This window comes from Montipora capricornis, chromosome 5, assembly GCF_036669925.1.
Source record: "Montipora capricornis isolate CH-2021 chromosome 5, ASM3666992v2, whole genome shotgun sequence".
NCBI classification, from domain to species: Eukaryota; Metazoa; Cnidaria; class Anthozoa; order Scleractinia; family Acroporidae; genus Montipora; species Montipora capricornis.
Genome location: NC_090887.1, coordinates 4,209,894 through 4,227,393, shown reverse-complemented (window position 1 = coordinate 4,227,393; position 17,500 = coordinate 4,209,894). Strand labels below are relative to the sequence as shown.

Sequence of the window (17,500 nt, the reverse complement as noted above, 5' to 3'; positions counted from 1 at the left end):
GTTTTTGATCAACGTTCAGAGAATCAAAAGCGAGGGCGGCGATTACTCGTATTTTTCCTTCCATCTGCAGCGTCAGATGGAAGGGCGGCGTTTAATCAAGTAAATACGGTACGCCCTCCAAATATAGTCTTAGCTAAATTAAAAAAGAAACCTTTTCATTTGACCTCTACGGTTGGGTTCCAAGCGCTTAATATTTCTTTTAATTATTTAGTACCTCTCTACGATCAATTTTATGCAAGACACGTCCGTTCATGCAGAGTTCAAAAGATCAAGCAAAATACGATTGTTCTGCATTTGAAAAATGTACATGCTTTAAACAAACGGGAATCAGTCAGGGGCACCCAACGTCAATTTCGGAAAATATCTGTTCGGAAGACGATTTGAGATCTAGAATTTTCGGATCATTTGTTGTAAATTTCCAGCTTGCCTTCCTGTCCTAGGATTTTCGAACGTCTAAAAAAAGGTATAATGCCCCATTTTAAACGGATTTTTAGCCTAAAAAGGTCATCTAGAATTTTCTGCACCCTATTTTCTAGCTGAATTTTTTGAAAAGTTAAGTTTTGATCCCTAACCCTAACCCTAACCCTAAGCCTAATCCTAACCCTAACCCTATTAGTTTATAAGCTATTTGCGGGGGGAAAGAAATGTAATTATTTATTTCTAATTCTCAATAAATTTTGTCGTTGTCGTTGTCGTTGTCCTAACCCTAACCCTGTCGTTGACAATACGCTTGAAATTAGTTCGGCAACACTTATGGGAATCAAGCGCTAAACAATGAATCCAAATAACCTTGGTCCAGATTTCATAGAAGGACACAATACAAGAAATATGTTAATTTGAAAAATGGAGGAAAACACTGTTAGACTGATTTTGCAATTACGTTTGCTAGTAGTTGGAGCTTGAGAGTTCAGAATTACGTAACAGAACTAATGAAGACTTTGGGAAACTACATTGCTCAGATTGCTGTAAGTCACGCGGACTTCTTGTGGAACTATTGTCCCACTAAGTCAAGAACCGGACGAACCTGTCAACATCCAGATGAGCCAATCAACGTCCGTTTTCTTTGTTCCCTTTGGCTGTAAAAGCGCTCCACCCTAACATTACATCCAGTTGAGTTTGGGCAGCGACGGTGTGAACTGCAAGAGAGTTACCCGACTTTTGTATCACTTTTGAGGCATCAAGAGATCTGTTCTCAACATGGCTCTTTCAAAGAACGTAAGTGAATTTTCGATTCGGACTAGCGAGATGGTATTTAATAGCTTAGCATTATACAGTCCTCAAATGTTGCGAAAATTTGTGTCCATTTTTGAAGCCCACACTTGCTTATTGAAATCAACGGCTCCTGCAAGCTACTTCACCAGAGAAACTTTTAAGCTCAGAACAGTGATTTTTTTATTCCTGAATTAAACATGTTAAAAAAGTGTGTACCAACCAAAGACCTGGAAAACCAATATTTCGTTCCTGTTATTAAAAGTGATCAGTTCTACCTATATGGTGAAAATGGGTTGGTTAATCGTTTTCCACCCAAACAAGCCAAAAAACCCTCGATAACTTATCAGAGAAGCAGAGAAGCTTAGAGATTAAGAGTCTTCATGCAATGTTCGGTCTATTTTCATTTATTGTCATGAACGGCCTACCACATCGGTCAAGGGTGCGGAGGGCGTTGGCTCGAACCATGGCCGGACCAACAATCAGGGTCTTAAAATAACTAAGGAAAAAGTGCTACCTTTGCAATTGCATCTGCATTTCATTAGGCCCAAGTTTTCTTTTATAAGGACTGTAAGCCTTAGACGCCGCTTCATAACCCTGGGTTTACTTAACTTTATTGTTTACAGATTTCGTGGGACGTTTAGAACTCGCACACTATTTGCAAAGAGAAGGGCATAGAATTCCCGGTGTTGTGATTTGTCGTTGAATTGTATACTATTAATGGGAGCCTCGCTCTGTCGTATGATGATGATCAGCACCTTGTGGGAATAATCAAGAAAAACAACTAAAACTGAAAAATATAGTAAAGCTTCAATCTTTTTTTTGTGAATTTAAATTTGTGAGCCATGCGGTGATAATTTTCTGCATTTTGTGCATACAGGGTCTAACAAAGAACATGACGACGAAATTTCGCCTGGAAGGGTGTGTTGATAGGCATAAATTTGTAATCACGGGCCACGGCATTGGAGATCCTTTCGAGTAAGTGGTTTAACCTTTTTAGTAAGATATACTGTCTAACTTTCGATTCAGTCGTCTATTTATTTTTGCAATATGTCTACGCTATCATGAGAAAGGTTAAAGAATCAGGGAATCAAAAGATATTTTCCATGTAATGTTCATTCTAAAAACAAACATGAAATGAAGCGATTTATTTCCGATGCTGACTCGGGGATACTCGGAAAAATTCCGGGTGCTCGTTTGCGGGAGTCAAACATACGAGTTCGGATGCCCAACCACTGAGCCCGTGGAAGCCTAGTTCCCGATACTCCCCCGCTACGTCCCAGGGGTAGGGGGATAGATAGATAGATAGATAGATAGATAGATAGATAGATAGATAGATAGATAGATAGATAGATAGATAGATAGATAGATAGATAGAAAGATAGAAAGATAGATAGATAGATAGATAGATAGATAGATAGATAGATAGATAGATAGATAGATAGATAGATAGATAGATAGATAGATAGACGTTTATTAAAAATACCTTAATAGCAACTAGAGGCTGAATTGCAAAGGTGTACAAATTATGTAGTAGAACTAAACAACAAAATCTAAGAAAGAATTAGTTTACATATATAATTACAATAAATGTCAGTTAAAATGTTTTGCGCTTAATGGAATGAAAGTATCTCTGAACCGGTTTGTTTTAAAGGAAACTCTAAATGGTCTGCGTCGTCGTAATTCCATGAGTTGATCTCGGTTATCGAAAGGCAGTAGGCGATATAGACAATCCAAAGGATTGGAGACGATGCTGTTGAAAAATTTTAAGCAAAGGTCTTCTCTCCTGTCCTTTAGGTTTTCAGCCCTGCCATCTGAAGCGCTTTTCTATAACGATTATCATAACCGTATATAATTTTCAAGGCTCTCTTTTGGACACGCTCTAAACTTAAAGTGGTACTATGATCAAAAAATCATTTCCTTTTTTTCTTCAGAGTTTGAAAGCGTGTTTGCTTAACACCTAACTGGCAAAATTTTGAGCTTTGAGTTTTATCCAAAGGCTGTTTATTTTGAGTGTAAGTTTTGGATTTCACGGTCCGCCATTACTCACGTTCAAAACTGACCGATTGGACCTCAGAGGCGGGGTTGGATCTAGAGAAAATGACGTCATTTACTCACTAGCTTAAAATTTCAGCGTGTAAACGCAATTTATTACATATGCAAAACACGGGTTTAAAAGTCTGAAAGCCCGAAACTCCCGTGCTGCATATTAATTCGGCCGGGTACACACGCATTGCATTCTTAAACTAGTGAGTCTTTGACGTCATTTTCTCCTCGACCCAGCTCTCTCAAGATTTTAAAGTTAGACCAATAAATAAGAAAATTCCAGTTAAAATAATCAGGTGTCTTTTTAAAATCAGAACTTAAAACTTTGTTCAGTTAGTGTTTAGTTAATATAGTTTTGAAATCCAAAGAAAAAAAAGAATTGTTTTTTTGGTCGTAGTACCACTTTAAGCTCAAATAATTGGGGAGACTATAATGGTAGACCTGACATCCATAAAGTAAGACAGATTGAATACAAGCAACATAAAATTTTGCTAATTCTGATGATGGTGGGGGACCGTGGTTTCAATTGACTAGTGCATAAATATTAAAGAGCAGAAAAGAGAGAGAAGAGGCGACAAAATTTGATAAGTTTAAGCGAAGAATGCCTCGTGAGAAGCCGAGGAAGGAGAAGAAGAGAAATTTTCAATGAAGAACAACGTAAAGCTAAGAGAAATAGAACGAGAGACAAGACACTTAGCTTTTACCTTTCAGGTAATGTTTTCCTCGCTGCCTCACATACTTTGTAAAACTCGCTGAAAAAAACGAAGAAGGCCTGAAAACGTTTGCAATTCTGTGTTGACAGAGATTCTGGCATATTTCAAAAAACACATTGTATAGGCTTCTTTTGTGTGAAGTGTATGTTCAGTCGTAAGCTGTTTTGTTTGAGTGTGAAATTGAAGTCGAGTAAGCGAATAGGCCGAGTTCGATATATCAATATTTAGGCATGGCTACGAGGCTTTATGGTCAAATTTCACGGTTGAGTTATCTTTCCTTTCTCTCGCAAGTGTCAAGGGAGATTTCAAAATTAATCATAAAGCCTCGTAGCCAAGTGTGAATATTGATATATCAAAAGTGGCCTATTTACTACGCTTTAGCTTCACTTTTTAATTAGTAAGATTTTTGCTGTTGTTCTAAACTGAAGAGAGAGGGTGTAAAAAAGCTTAAAGATTATCAGTCAAACGGAAAATGTTGTGAAAGAGATTACTGTGCATGTAATTTCAGTTTTAGTTGTTGATTACAATTGTTGGTTATTATTTGCAAGGCTTGTTTGTTTATTGCTGTCAGGTCAGAGGTGTTTGATCACTGATCGTTTTGTTTTGAATAATCGAATTTTTTTCTTTTCACTCATGTGCATCAAAACTTGCCTTTAAGCTCTCGCCGAATAGTGTCAGTTGGACACAGTAAATCCATTTCATGTAGACTATTCTAGGTCATTTTGTAATTTAGATACACTGATGATAGTTTAGTCTTCAATAGCTTTCATTTTTGTTTTAGGATTTTAATAGACCACTTTTAACATATTAAAATTAAGTCCTAAACAAAACGCATTATCTCGAGACTCTGGGGAATAAGCTAATACAAATCCTTATATTTATTCCCCAGGGCCTCGAGTCTTTTGTTTAGTACTGAATTTTAATATATCGAAATTGGTCTTCCTTGGTTGCTTTTATTTGGTAATACGATTTTGTTCGTATTGTTTAGAGGGAAACAGACTAGTATTGATCTGTGTGTGGTTGAAGGGGGACCACTGCCATTCTCCGAAGATATATTGTCTGCTGTGTTTGACTACGGAAACAGGGTCTTTACTAAATATCCTCAAGACCTTGTTGACTATTTCAAGAATTCATGTCCTGCTGGATATACATGGCAAAGGTCTTTTCTCTTTGAGGTACATAAATTAACTCAGTCACTCTAATATCTTAATAACAAATGGAAAGCCTTTGGTTTGCTCCATTTGAGACTTAATCTTTGGCTTTTGGTGGTAATTAGCCACAAAGTCTAATACTACCTTGAGCCGACCGGTTAGTGGTTGAGGAAGTCTCCTTTATGGTTTTGTTAGTCTCTGGCGCCCCAATCTCAACTTCTCACTTTCAATTATCCAACGACTTGATCTCTATTGCTAAGGCAAAGTAATCAACACTATAATCAACCGGATAGATTTTTCTCCCTACGAATTTGAGACCTTCCCCGTCTCTTAAGGACGTTCGCGCCAATTGTTTCTGCGCATCCTCACTGCGCACGCAAATGCACATGCCACGTCATACACGAGCGCGCGCGCTAAGGAATAAAATGAGAAATGATAAGGCAAAAGGCCATTGCTATAGCTTTGCCTGGATTTAACGGTCTTGGACGTTCGGTGACCCCTATTTTTCTTTCCAGAAACGGATTTTATTTACAATTATATCCACGTTGTCCAAAAATGAACAAAAAGTCAATGTGGGAAGTTAAAAAAATTTCAAGATTTCTGCTCACGGGACATCAAATCTTGCCATCCTGCGGCTGCAAGGCGAGTGAAACTGTGGTCGCTAAATGCGAACTTGATCTTTAAGGAACCTCACCAGTTGACTAAGTTCACTTAATAAGTCCACTTAAACAATATTTGGCAGAGAAGATTTCACTTCAAAGATTTAATTGCAATATATTTGGGTTTACAGACACTGGCCTTCTTCGCTAACGAAGCCCGATTTTGTCACATTTTGGGTGTTTTTCCGGGCATGTTCTCTCCAAAACGAAGTCGGTGTCCCCCCATTTTTTTACATTTCTGACATAACTAACTCATCATCTTACAGTGGTAAAAGTTTCAGAAAAAAATCAATGTTGAAAAATTTTCGCGCGAACGTCCTTAACAACCAATTAAGCACACTTTTCATTCCATGTTCATTTCGAACGTCGAAATTAAATACTTGGACTGTGATCACTATTTGTATAAGCCTATGTATATAAGCACACCCTCGCACGAATGAAATTATTTTATGGTTATCGTAGAGATCATTGATGGTAGAGACATCATCACACTGAAATGAGCAATTTATGACGTTGCAAAAGATGTCTGAAAAAATTGCATAAATTTCTCATTTCCCTGCGATGGTCTCTATTATCGATCAAATTGTTTTTACTTTGATAGTGTTGAAGAGAACTGTTTTTATCACGAGTCCAAGTTTCATGGAGTGAACTTTCCTGCTGATGGACCAGTGATGAAAAAAATGACAACTAATTGGGAACCATCCTGCGAGAAAATCACACCAATACCTAACGAGGGGATATTGAAAGGAGATGTCACCATGTTCCTCCTTCTGAAGGATGGTGGACGTTACCGGTGCCAGTTTGAAACAGTTTACAAGTACGTCATTTTGTTTTTAGATAAATAGTTCTGAATTCACTTTTTGAGGGTGACCATCATTTGAAAGAGCCTCTATTGAATGCATGAGCCCAACTTCGAAATTAAGAACGGCTAGCTTAGTGTAGCATAGCCGACAGAAACCATCTTTTTTTTAAAACAAAAAAGTGAATTTCCACGTCTTTGATTTCTTACATAATAGATAGTTCCATATTGAAATTCCACTAACCGTAAACCACTTGAGAACCATGATAGAAATTAGATTAATTCCACCAACCTGTCGAGTGTGGAAAAAAAATTAAAGAATGCGTAAGAGACAATGGATCAGTCCTTGTCTAAACGTATAAAAGGCGAGTTTCAATCAAGTTTACTGTTCTCCATTGCCCCGGGGACCATTGTCCACTTACCAGTTTTCTCTAGTGCCAAATGGCAGTCAAGACATGGTCTTCTTGGTTTCCTTCCTCTCACATTCCAGGATGGAATGCTAAAGAGTGATTCTTTTCTGTTCTCCACAGAGCAAAGTCTGACCCCAAAAAGATGCCGGAATGGCACTTCATCCAACATAAGCTCACCCGGGAAGACCGCAGCGATGCTAAGAACCAGAAATGGCGACTGGTAGAAAATGCTATTGCATACCGATCCACATTACCCTGATAACAATGTAGTTCCAACATGCTGTTGCATGTGCGTGCTCGTTACCCTGATGACAATGTAGTTCGAACCAGGCCAGTAGAAATAAAGCACATTTGAAACAATCTACTTTGAGTTGTTTTCTTACGTTGAACCAGTAATAAATGCTCCGTGACAAGAAAATTAATCCATCCACCGTATATATCAATAACCGCTTATTGCGTTACACTCACACCCATCTGAAAAAGATTCTTATCTGATTTCAAGTTGTTACTCATTCAGCACTTTGATGACCAAATGCATATTAGAGGAGAGTGCTGCTGGGTTGTTTTGTCAGATGAGGAAGCAAACTCGCTTTTTCTGAGGCAGTTATTTCTAATATCTATAATTCACGAACAACAAACTTTAAAATATTGGCAAATGCATGTCAAAAGACCATATAACAAGCTTGGAATCAGAATAGATTTGTCCAATGCCTTCTCATTGGCAAATGAATGTTTTCCTAATAGTCCTTGTTCCTTTTTTATTTTCCGTTAAAATTCGTTGATAAAGTTTTTAAAGTTAATGCCGAATTGTTGTGTCTGATCATAAGGTACAGCAGCCAGCCTCATTTCTGAGTTTACAAGTGCTAAGAGTGGTAACGTTCTTTATTTTGTGTGGAATATAAAGTGAGGCACAGCGTTGTGTACGAAATTCTTCGGCAAACTTATATGCTAGATATACTGACCTATCGATAGAGTGCCAACGAGCAAAAAACTTGCATTCTGGCAGTGGTCAAAAAGTCCTGCATAGGAAAATTGTGTGAAAACAAATCCTGCAGAGTGATAAAGCCGTAAAAAGTGGGACAAGCCGTGTCAGTTACGGCGATAAAATTTAAAAGATCCTCAAGCTCCCTTACTTAACTGATTAGAGTGTAATGTAAAGTGCTAGTTTTCAACCCCATATGAACCATGTGAGCGGTAGCCCTACTAATGAAAATGGGCCCACACAAGGACAGAGAAAAACTCTGACCAGGGTGGGAATTGAACCCACGACCTTCGGGTTAGATCACCGCCGCGTGGTCTGGTTCTAACGTCGTCTTGGTCGTGAATCAAAACTAACTTCCGGCGTCTCTGCGCAGCTGTTAATTTTCAGACAATTAAGAGACCGCGAGGCGCCTCGGGATTGAAAATGTTTTGTTGTGGGGGAGTGGGGTTAGGTATTGGAACAAAAGAACTAATCCGAGCTGCAACTTAACAAGAAAAGAATATCATACAGGGCTGAGAAAGATAGATCTTGGGTGTTCTGGGTACAAAACTAAATAAAATTGATTTTCAACTCGAATCACCCACCCTCCGTTCCTGAACCCTGAAAGTTCAACGGTGGCCCGCTGAGAACTTGAAGTGGCTGGTTTTCCGCAGCTGTTTTTTAAGCGTATGCCGAAGCTGTCTACTGGAACGAAAAGTAAAAATTTCTTCTTTGTCTGTTCGATTGCAACGCACACATTGCGTGAGAGCGGGGTTCGCTACTCAGATCAATAGCTGACATCAATCGCCAGCCCGTATCTCCTCTGTAAATGACCAACATGATGTCTTCGTGAAAATAAGATAGAAAGGAATTCAGATATCGTAGGGCGAAGTTACAACCGTGTTGTATGTGAATGCCATGTGTCAAGACAGCGCGATCGCTAACGCAGTTGGATACCAGAACAAAAGCTGTAACGTCTGGCACAGAAAATCAGAAAACTAAGATTGTTAGTACGTATAGTATGGAAAAGATAGAAGGAAACAAATCATGAAAAGGAGAAAGAATAGCGGTGTAAGGTTTGTACAAAAAGCTCGAGAAAAATGCCAGATTTTCGGGGAGACGGCTGAAATGATGCCCATAAAAGACGAAAAGGTTGGCTTGATTTTGTAACGTTCTTTAAAATCCAAGACAGAAAGAAAAGTGGCGTCGTTAGTCATTAAATGGCTCATGGTTAGATTCTGCCGAGAGTTAAACCAGATGGACCGTGACCGAAGCTGTGCACGTGTACAAGCCATCGTATCCTCAAAGGCAATTTCTGACCAAATTTGCAGTAAATCTTATAGAAAGGTAACGGTTATTCCGATCATTGACAAGTCCTTCTTATTACCATAGAAAATAATTGTCTCCCCACAGAAAACTGTAACAAAGATTATTTACTTCCTTAATTGCCTCGTGGTCTGTCGGCAAAGGTGACAATATACAGACGATTAAACTTTTTAAAACTACTATTTTACCCAACAGTCTAAGAAGACGCAGTTCCCAAGAGCTCAGAGTACTCTTAATTTTTTGTTTATTGGTTGTATTTCACTTCCGTGACTAGTGTCGGGTCAATGGACAACCATACACCCAAAGCCTTAAGTTTCAGATCTCATCCTTTTTAGTTCAATTTCAGGAAAGAGATTCTCCTCGCAATCTGCCTTTTCTTCAAGCCAGTGCCTCCGATTTGCGGTGTTTTGTCGATAATATTAATTTGTTTCTTTCGGTCTCTTTGCATTGACATGAGTTTGACAACTTTTTTGTTTTTGCACTTTAATACTTTTGGCGATTGTCATAACTTAACTAAAAACAGACTGAAAGCCGGGACAAAGTTCGTGATCTATTTATTGTTCTCGGGACTAAGAAGTCACGCAGGAACTGTAAACGTGACATCTCCCTTTCGTAAGCGATCTAAGTCACGGCCGTGTGAAATCTATGAAACCATGAACTAGAAGCTACAAAGCAAAATCTTAACTTTGAAACTCAGAAGTGTCTATAAAGTCTCAATCAAACTCTGGGGTGCCCTTTGAGTCCCCCTTATGATTTAGTCAGCTGACGATACGTGAACCTGTTTTCTGTCTCGTGCTTTGCATTTCTTTTTTTTACTCCCAAATGAGCTGCATTTATCCAAGGTAGGATTTCTGGACGCTGCGTTGAACAATTATACGATCTCCCTTGAACATCAACCCATCGTCACAGCTTATCTCATCCCTGTAATTCTGGTGCAGCTTGGCTTCCGGTGGTGTTTCCTCTTTGGTTTGTTGCCAACCATACATGACAACCTTGTGCAGCTGCTGAAGCTCTGGATCTTTGATAGTCGCGTCAGTCAGCTTTTGAAGCGTGGTCTCAGATATGAGTCCGGTCTCGATTCCAGGACGTGAATTTCAAAGTAATCAGGCTGACCTGATAGTTCGACCGGAAAAAAAGGCTTTAGAAAGTGCATCTGCTCAGACACGCTAGCTACCAGATGTGTATTTCACTTTGACTGCAGAAGGTTTGATTCTGAGTATCATCTTCTGTAGCTGGAGGAGAACTTGTTGTATAGGTTTCTTCAAGACACTTTCAATGGTATGTGGTTACTTTCTTCAGTCACTTCACGTAGTTGTCCATACAGATAATCATGGAAGCAATGGCAACCAGAAGACAAACGCCGAGATTTCTTTTTCCAATTGTGCATAATTCTGCTGACTCAGAGTCAATGCTTTCGAGGCATAGCTCACTGGACGCCCGTTTTGTAGAATCACAGCAATCATTTCTTTTGAACATATAGGGTAGTGGTAGAGGCGATTTCGGTCTTTTGGTGTGTAAATGCTTCATCCTTAACTTGTCCTTGGGGCCACTGAACATCTTTCGGAAGCAGTAGACACACTGAGGGGAGCCCTTTTCTGTGACACTTTTGGAATAAACTTGAACTAGTAAGTTACGATACCCAATAAACTCTGCAAATCTGAACGATCAACTGGGCGTGGCATGACCACGATTGCGTCCACTTCCAGGGTGTCTGGTTTGATTCCCTCTGCATTTAACACGTGAACCACATAACTCGCTTCAGACACATGTACAAAAATGGCGTTTTCTCTGTTAAGCCTGAGTTTGCGTCCGCGACAACAGTCCAGACCTGTCGAACGCAGACATCGTCCTGCTCAAGAACCTGCTCCCATACAACTGCGTCATCAACAATGACTTCGACATCATCAATATCCTGGAACAAATGTGACATGAAAATTCTGAACTACTTCAGGGGTAAAAGCTGAGAGGTAAAGCGTTTATAGCTGTATCTGCCAAAGGGTGTGTTGAAAGTAGATAGTTTGCTACTGTCCTTGTCTAATTTTACTTGCCAGAACCCGTGATTAGAATCAACAACACTGAAGACTTTCGCGTGGGGCATTTTACAAACGACATCCTTCAAAGTTTGCATGGGAAATTGCTCGCGTATCAGAGCTACGTAAAACAAAAGGTCAGGAAACTTTTGCGTCTTTTATCTTGGATATATCTTTCAAGACTAGGTATTCTAGAATGTGCCGATAGCACTTTTTTAATGGCCTTTGGGGGATGTTGAAAGAAAACCCACCACGACATTTTTTTAACATCTGTGTAACAAAAAAACTCTCCAGGAAGAAAGAGTTTGGCTCTTGCAAGATACCGAAGAGACAATGTCTTGTGTTTTTCTCTAGTTTACAATCTGTTGATAAAACAGCGGGACTTTTTTGCGAAAATTACGAAGCAGGTGATCGTACCCTTGTTTGAAACCTTGAGCTTACTCTTCCCATCAGATTAATGAGATTCAATTTCCTTAAAGTTCGTTTTGCGTCTTCACGAAATTCACCCACGCGCCAAAAGTAAATCAATGGATTAATGCAAGAATTGGCGGAAACAAACGTAACAGCCACACAGTGTGCCGCCGACGTTCTCAAGTTCTCGCTTTTTTGCAAAGCGCTTATTCCTGAAGTAATCGCAAACGGCAGGTAACTCAAAACAAACGCAGAAACAAGAAGGAACATGGTATTTGCAGTCCGTCGATAACGTGCTATATCTTTCGCACAACGTGACGTCGGCTGCTGAATCTGCGAATTGTGTCTTTTAACGATTTTCACAATAAAAAAATAACAGCATCCATCAATTGCCGCTATTAAAAAGCAAAGCGCAATAAGCGAGTCTATCAAAACTCGCTTTTGGACTCCAAACCATACAACTGTTAACCAAATTATCCATATTGACCAATAGCTTAACACCGAGATTATCACACGGGAGGTTGTTATGAATTGCGTATATCGAAGGTGAAATTGGAGGGCAAGATATCGCTCGATACTGATAGCAGAGAGGGTCAAAAAGGAAGTTCCACAAAAAACCCAACTTGTATAGAAGTGAAAAAATACCGTGTAGCAGTACAGGTCCATTCGTCCTAAAATTAGCAAAATCTCTGCCATAATGAACGAAGGTTGACACAGAAGACCAACCAAAAAATCCGAAACGGCCAACGAACAAAGCAAGAAGTTCTTTGGCTGCTGGCGAAGCTCTGGAATAAGCAATATTGTTAAGACGGCTATTGCATTCAAAGCCAATGCCGAACAAGCGGTCAAAACGTTCAGCACACATACAGCTATTGCAGTTACAATGTAGAAGCTTGGTAAACTCTCTCGAAGTTTCATATCCAGGAATAGATAAAGACTATGACACAATGTCGCATTGTTTGAAAGGTACGAACTAACATTTGGAAATACTGAGTCATTCACGACCATAGTGATATGAGCGTTTGAACGTACTATGACTTATTCCAACCTCCTTTAAAAAATGGGCAATACATTTTCACTTATAAACTATAATTTTTAATTATTTTTAGGGCGGAAATCCACGCTATTATTCATGTAGTCATTGTGTTCTTGATGACAAGATTTATCTCAACAGCATGCACTGATGCCAAAGTGACTCTTTTTTTAAATTAGCAAAAAGTACACTATTGTGCAGTTTAATAAAAAAAACGGAGGGCTCAAAAGCAAAAACAAATTAACAAAAGGGCAGTACAGGAAGTGACGGCATTGAAAATCAATGTTATTAAAAGGTTCACCTGTCTTTTAAACTTTCATCCTTGATATAGATAGATTTCTGCATCAACAAAGAACTGTGAGAAGTAAATTACAAAACGTTTATTTTCACTGTGAAAGGTATGTGGGCTGTTGTTCAGCCTGTGATAGGAGACCGAAATATTTCCAACATTGGTTCCCCCAAAAACGACGTCCAAAAACGCCACCGGTGTTCGCAACTTACGTCATGCATAGAAAAAACACACAATCGAAATAACACACAAACAGCGGTGACAAACATCATATATAAACGCAACATTTTGGGGTGCAGGGGTGGCGCAGTGGTGAGAGCACTCGTCTCCCAAAAATGTGGCCCGGGTTCGATTCCCAGACTCGGCGTCATATGTGGGTTGAGTTTGTTGGTTCTCTACTCTGCACCGAGAGGTTTTCTCCGGGTACTCCGGTTTACCCTCCCTCAAAAGACGGACATTTGACTTGATTTACTTTCATTGTTCATTTCAGTGTACAGTGTCCCCAATTAGCGCTCCAGCGCTAGAACGACTAGACACTTAAATAAAGTTCCTTTCCTTTTTCCTTGAAATGATCTTTTACTTGTCGTTTCGTATGCTTCTGCGTACATCTTCAGAAGTGACGGTTAATACAAAATTGGAGTTTAAATATACAGGATCACTAACTTATTAACTATTACCTATTAAGTAACAAAAGAGGTGACAAAAACTAATTCTTTGTTGTCACGTGACGTCATCAAAATTAAAAAATAAGGAATTTTCAATCCTTTTGACATCTTATTTTAGTTAGTTAATAGAACAGCTGAAGACTTATCTTTTCACACATTTTCAGTTTAAAAGCGTTTTTCGTCTTGTGATAAAGCAAGGTTGAATTTCTAAGCTTTTGCGTGACACGATATTAAAATGGCGGCCGAGAATGCTGTCATGCAGGTTAAAAAAGTGATTTATCTGCTGAGATTTTGCAATCTTAACAATCCTTGAATGAGAGTAAGTACTCATATACCGTAGATGTTTATGAGCCCTCAAAAGACGCTTACAGGCTTTTTATAACAAAACTCGATGACATATGTTTTTGTTAGCTTCCGGTCGCCATATTTGTGCCCCTCAGCCCTAGGGACACGAACGTGGCGTCTCCATACAAAGCCTTACAAATTTGAGTAAAACATTCCTTCGAATATCTCCCGCACGAAATGTCGCACAGACTTGAAGCTTTGCGAAAGTGTTCGAATATTCATCTTTTTTTACCTCTTTGATTCTCGACTTTATTTGTTGAATGGTTTTGATGATGGTGTGACAGTGAAAACCGGCAATAAAGACAAAGCTTTTCAATGCTGACATATTCATTTACGGCCGGCTTTAAATCTTTGATCAACAGTGTCTCCTTTATTTTACAGTGAGTGTCGGATCGCCCTTTCGCCAAAAATTTCAAAATGATCCCATTTTAAACTGTCACCAGTTGATGTAACATGGTCCGCAAGAACCGACGTATGATGACAATTAATTAATGCTTTAAAATGTTCACTTTTTCTATAATGCAATCCTGTTTTAGTTTTTCGATATCTTAGACATACAATAAATAAAGATATACAGTGTGTCTATAGTATATAGACATACTACCGGTATATACAATCATATAAAATCGCTGTTTGTGTGTCACTTCTGATAAAACTGAGATGGCCAAAGAAAAAGAGTATTTACAGCCAATCGAATTACAACGAACTCGATAGGAGGGAAGCAAGCAATGGTACCGTACCGAAAACATACTTAGCTATGGCTCATATAGCCGGACTTGAAAGGGACGTTCCCTATTTATGTATCCGCTCTCTCCCCGGTACGGATGTAGTCCGTCAGCATACGACTGGTAGAAATCTATTATCAAAGCCACCGACAAAATATGAAAAGGGTAGGAAAGGTTTTTATGAGGGTTCCGACAAAAGAACTGAAGAGTGGAAATCTCACTTGTCCATCTCCTCATCATCATAATCATCATCATCATTATCATCTTTTTCTTTACCCTCGGAGTTTAGAGTAGATTGGTGTAGCTAGTATCTCCGATCGTTTAAGGCTGGTTTTCACTAGCGACGGCCGTAGGAATTGGAGTCGTAATCAGAAGCGCAGAGCGATACGATCTAGCAAAAACCAAACTGTCGGAGTCGGAAGCAGAATACCGATTCCGCTTACGACTCCGTCGCTTACGATCCAGTAAAACTGCATTGTCGGATTCGGAAGCAGAAGAATAAACCAATCACGATAATTGGAGCATTGTGCTTGGTTTGGTTCTTCCGCTTCTGCTTCCGATTCCGACAATCTAGTTTTCACTGGATCATAAGCGGCGATGTCATAAGTGGAGTCGGACTAAAATGGGAACGTTCCGATTCTTTTTACTCCGATTACGTCGAGCTTAAGACTCCGCTTACGACTCCGATCTTTCATTTTCAGTAGGTCATGAGCGCTCTTACGACTCCAACTACTGTTGACTCCGACTCCGTCGATAGTGAAAACCAGCCTTTACCCTCCCAATTGTGATATACCACAGAGTACAGACCACAACACCGGGAACTCCATGCCTTACTCTTGGCGAATAGTGTGTGTGTGCGTGTGTGTGTGGGTGTTCTTTTACGTCCAGCAAGGCAATGAGCAATGAAGGGTTGCGAGACGGGGCCCAACAGTCTATCGTCCTTATTCGAGAAGACTAAGGGCCGATTTACACAGTACGATTTTAGGCGCATGCGACAGGCTTACGACATCACTTACAAGGAAAGGTTAGGTTTTTTTACGACATGACTTACGATTGGCGCAGCGTTCTAAAAGTGTTTCAAAATGCTACGACATTTTTTTCGAGCGTACACAACATTGTTCAAAAAGGTGGGTAACGCGATACCGGACTTCAGCCCGGTAGATAAGTCCTAGATAGTTTTAGCACCGACGACAAAAACGACTACGAGTACGAGTTTAGTTCGTTCTCGTAGTCGTACTCGTCGAAAAAATATAAGGTTAAGCATACATCAACAACGAGTACTAAAATAATTTGGCCCCGTTTTTTAACTTTAGCGGGCGCTTTCACGTCCAGCAAAAAGTTTATGAAAGCGCTACAAGAGCAAGTTTAAAAATAACTAGTTTAGACCTAACCTATTGACATTGAAACCGCTTAGCTTGCTGATGACAACTTGTAAAAGAGGTAACTTTAGCTTGCACGTGAACAAATTTCGATCAGAAGTCGGTTGTCGAACTTTTAATTCGTTTTTTGGTGAGTAAAGCTGCGCCTACCAAAGCAAAAGCAAATAAAAGCAAACCGCTAATAATTAGTCTATCGAGTTTCTGTCAGGATAAATCGGCTGAAAAAATCAGCTGTCGTAAAAAAATCAAGTGTTTTCCTTCCTTCGCTTGTTTACTTCATGGCGAGCGCGAACTGGCTGCAGTTCCGAAAAGCTGTTATAACGGTGCCAATAATCCGAGCCCATATCCTATTTTCACCACAAAACTTCATTGAATATATATATATATATATGTTAATGTCTGTATCAATCTTCTAAAGCGCATTTAAAACAAGCAAAGTAAATTAAAAGGACTTTAACGCCGGCGGTCCAACTCGTTTTCCCACTACGACTTTTCACTTCAAACTCGTCGTACTGCGAGCTTGCAGTACGAGACTTGAGACTTTGCGCATGCTCCTTAGAACTTGCTTCCAGATCTCGTACTCGTAGTCGTTCTCGTCGTCGGTGCTAAAACTCTCTACTATCAATAGTTTTACGGTGCTGTTATACTGTACAATATTTCGTGCAACTTGTCTCGCAACGCCATGGCGAGGCAAGCTCAACACCAAAGATGGACCAATGTAACATACCTCGAAACGGCCAAAAAAGTTACGAGAGAAGTTGCAGAAACCGTTGCGGATAGTAGAATTGAGTTCTAATTTCCGCAACTCTCCTTGCAACATTGCAACGAGTTTTTCAACCATTGTGTAGTGTAACATCTGTCCCACAACTTGTGTCGCAACGATTTGTCAGCCAATGAAAATGTTCCTTAAAACCCCACGTGATCATCGGAAACGAGACAAATTGCAAGAAACCTTGCCCAATGTAACAACCATCTAGCAACTTGTTTCGAAATGTGAGAACTTCTATAGCAACAAAATTGCGAGACGAGATGCAAGAAAAATTGCCGAGTGCAACTTCAGTACTTGCTCAAGTGACCGCAAATGTACCCACTCTAAGCACGTCTAAGTAAAGGCGTGAACCAGAACTTTGGCCAACACTTGACAAAAAAAGAAGTCAAGGCTTAAGTGCTGGAGCTCGGGACTTGTATAGTAAAGTAATTATGTTGCTCAGCTATGTAAGAAAGATCAAAGTTTGAAGGTTTATATTCAAAGACGTGGCCGTAAAGAGTTGGCAAGTATAAAGTTTGACAATGCCACGAAATTTTAGAACAACCAGAGGAACATACTGAGCGGAAATGTGATCACCAAA

General features: G+C 39.6%; 2 protein-coding genes across 3 annotated transcripts in view; one reads left to right on the top strand and one right to left on the bottom strand.

Moving 5' to 3' along the window:
• The first annotated feature begins 1,136 nt into the window (after nt 1-1,136).
• LOC138048774 (GFP-like fluorescent chromoprotein FP506) lies at nt 1,137-7,246 on the top strand. Its single transcript, XM_068894892.1, has 5 exons — nt 1,137-1,215; nt 2,090-2,187; nt 4,957-5,143; nt 6,339-6,595; nt 7,108-7,246. The coding sequence occupies exons 1-5, from the start codon at nt 1,198-1,200 to the stop codon at nt 7,244-7,246; spliced, it is 699 nt and encodes a 232-aa protein (XP_068750993.1). The 5' UTR covers nt 1,137-1,197.
• Nucleotides 7,247-9,570: 2,324 nt separating this feature from the next.
• LOC138049175 (dynein axonemal heavy chain 6-like) overlaps nt 9,571-17,500 on the bottom strand; it is a 100,059-nt gene continuing 92,129 nt past the window's right edge. Inside the window, exons 58-59 of one of the 2 annotated variants that reach the window (XR_011132311.1) lie at nt 13,050-13,103; nt 9,571-11,186 (exon numbers count right to left, since the gene is read on the bottom strand). The gene's annotated coding sequence lies outside the window, so the exon portion shown is untranslated. The remainder of the gene's footprint in view (nt 11,187-13,049; nt 13,104-17,500) is intronic. The other variant, XM_068895348.1, reaches the window with a different exon arrangement.

Excerpts from the sequence above, each read along its gene's own strand:
- LOC138048774 (XM_068894892.1), top strand. Across the intron at positions 2,188-4,956 it reads GGCATTGGAGATCCTTTCGA|AGGGAAACAGACTAGTATTG; the intron begins GTAAGTGGTTTA and ends CGTATTGTTTAG. Across the intron at positions 5,144-6,338 it reads AAAGGTCTTTTCTCTTTGAG|GATGGTCTCTATTATCGATC; the intron begins GTACATAAATTA and ends TCATTTCCCTGC.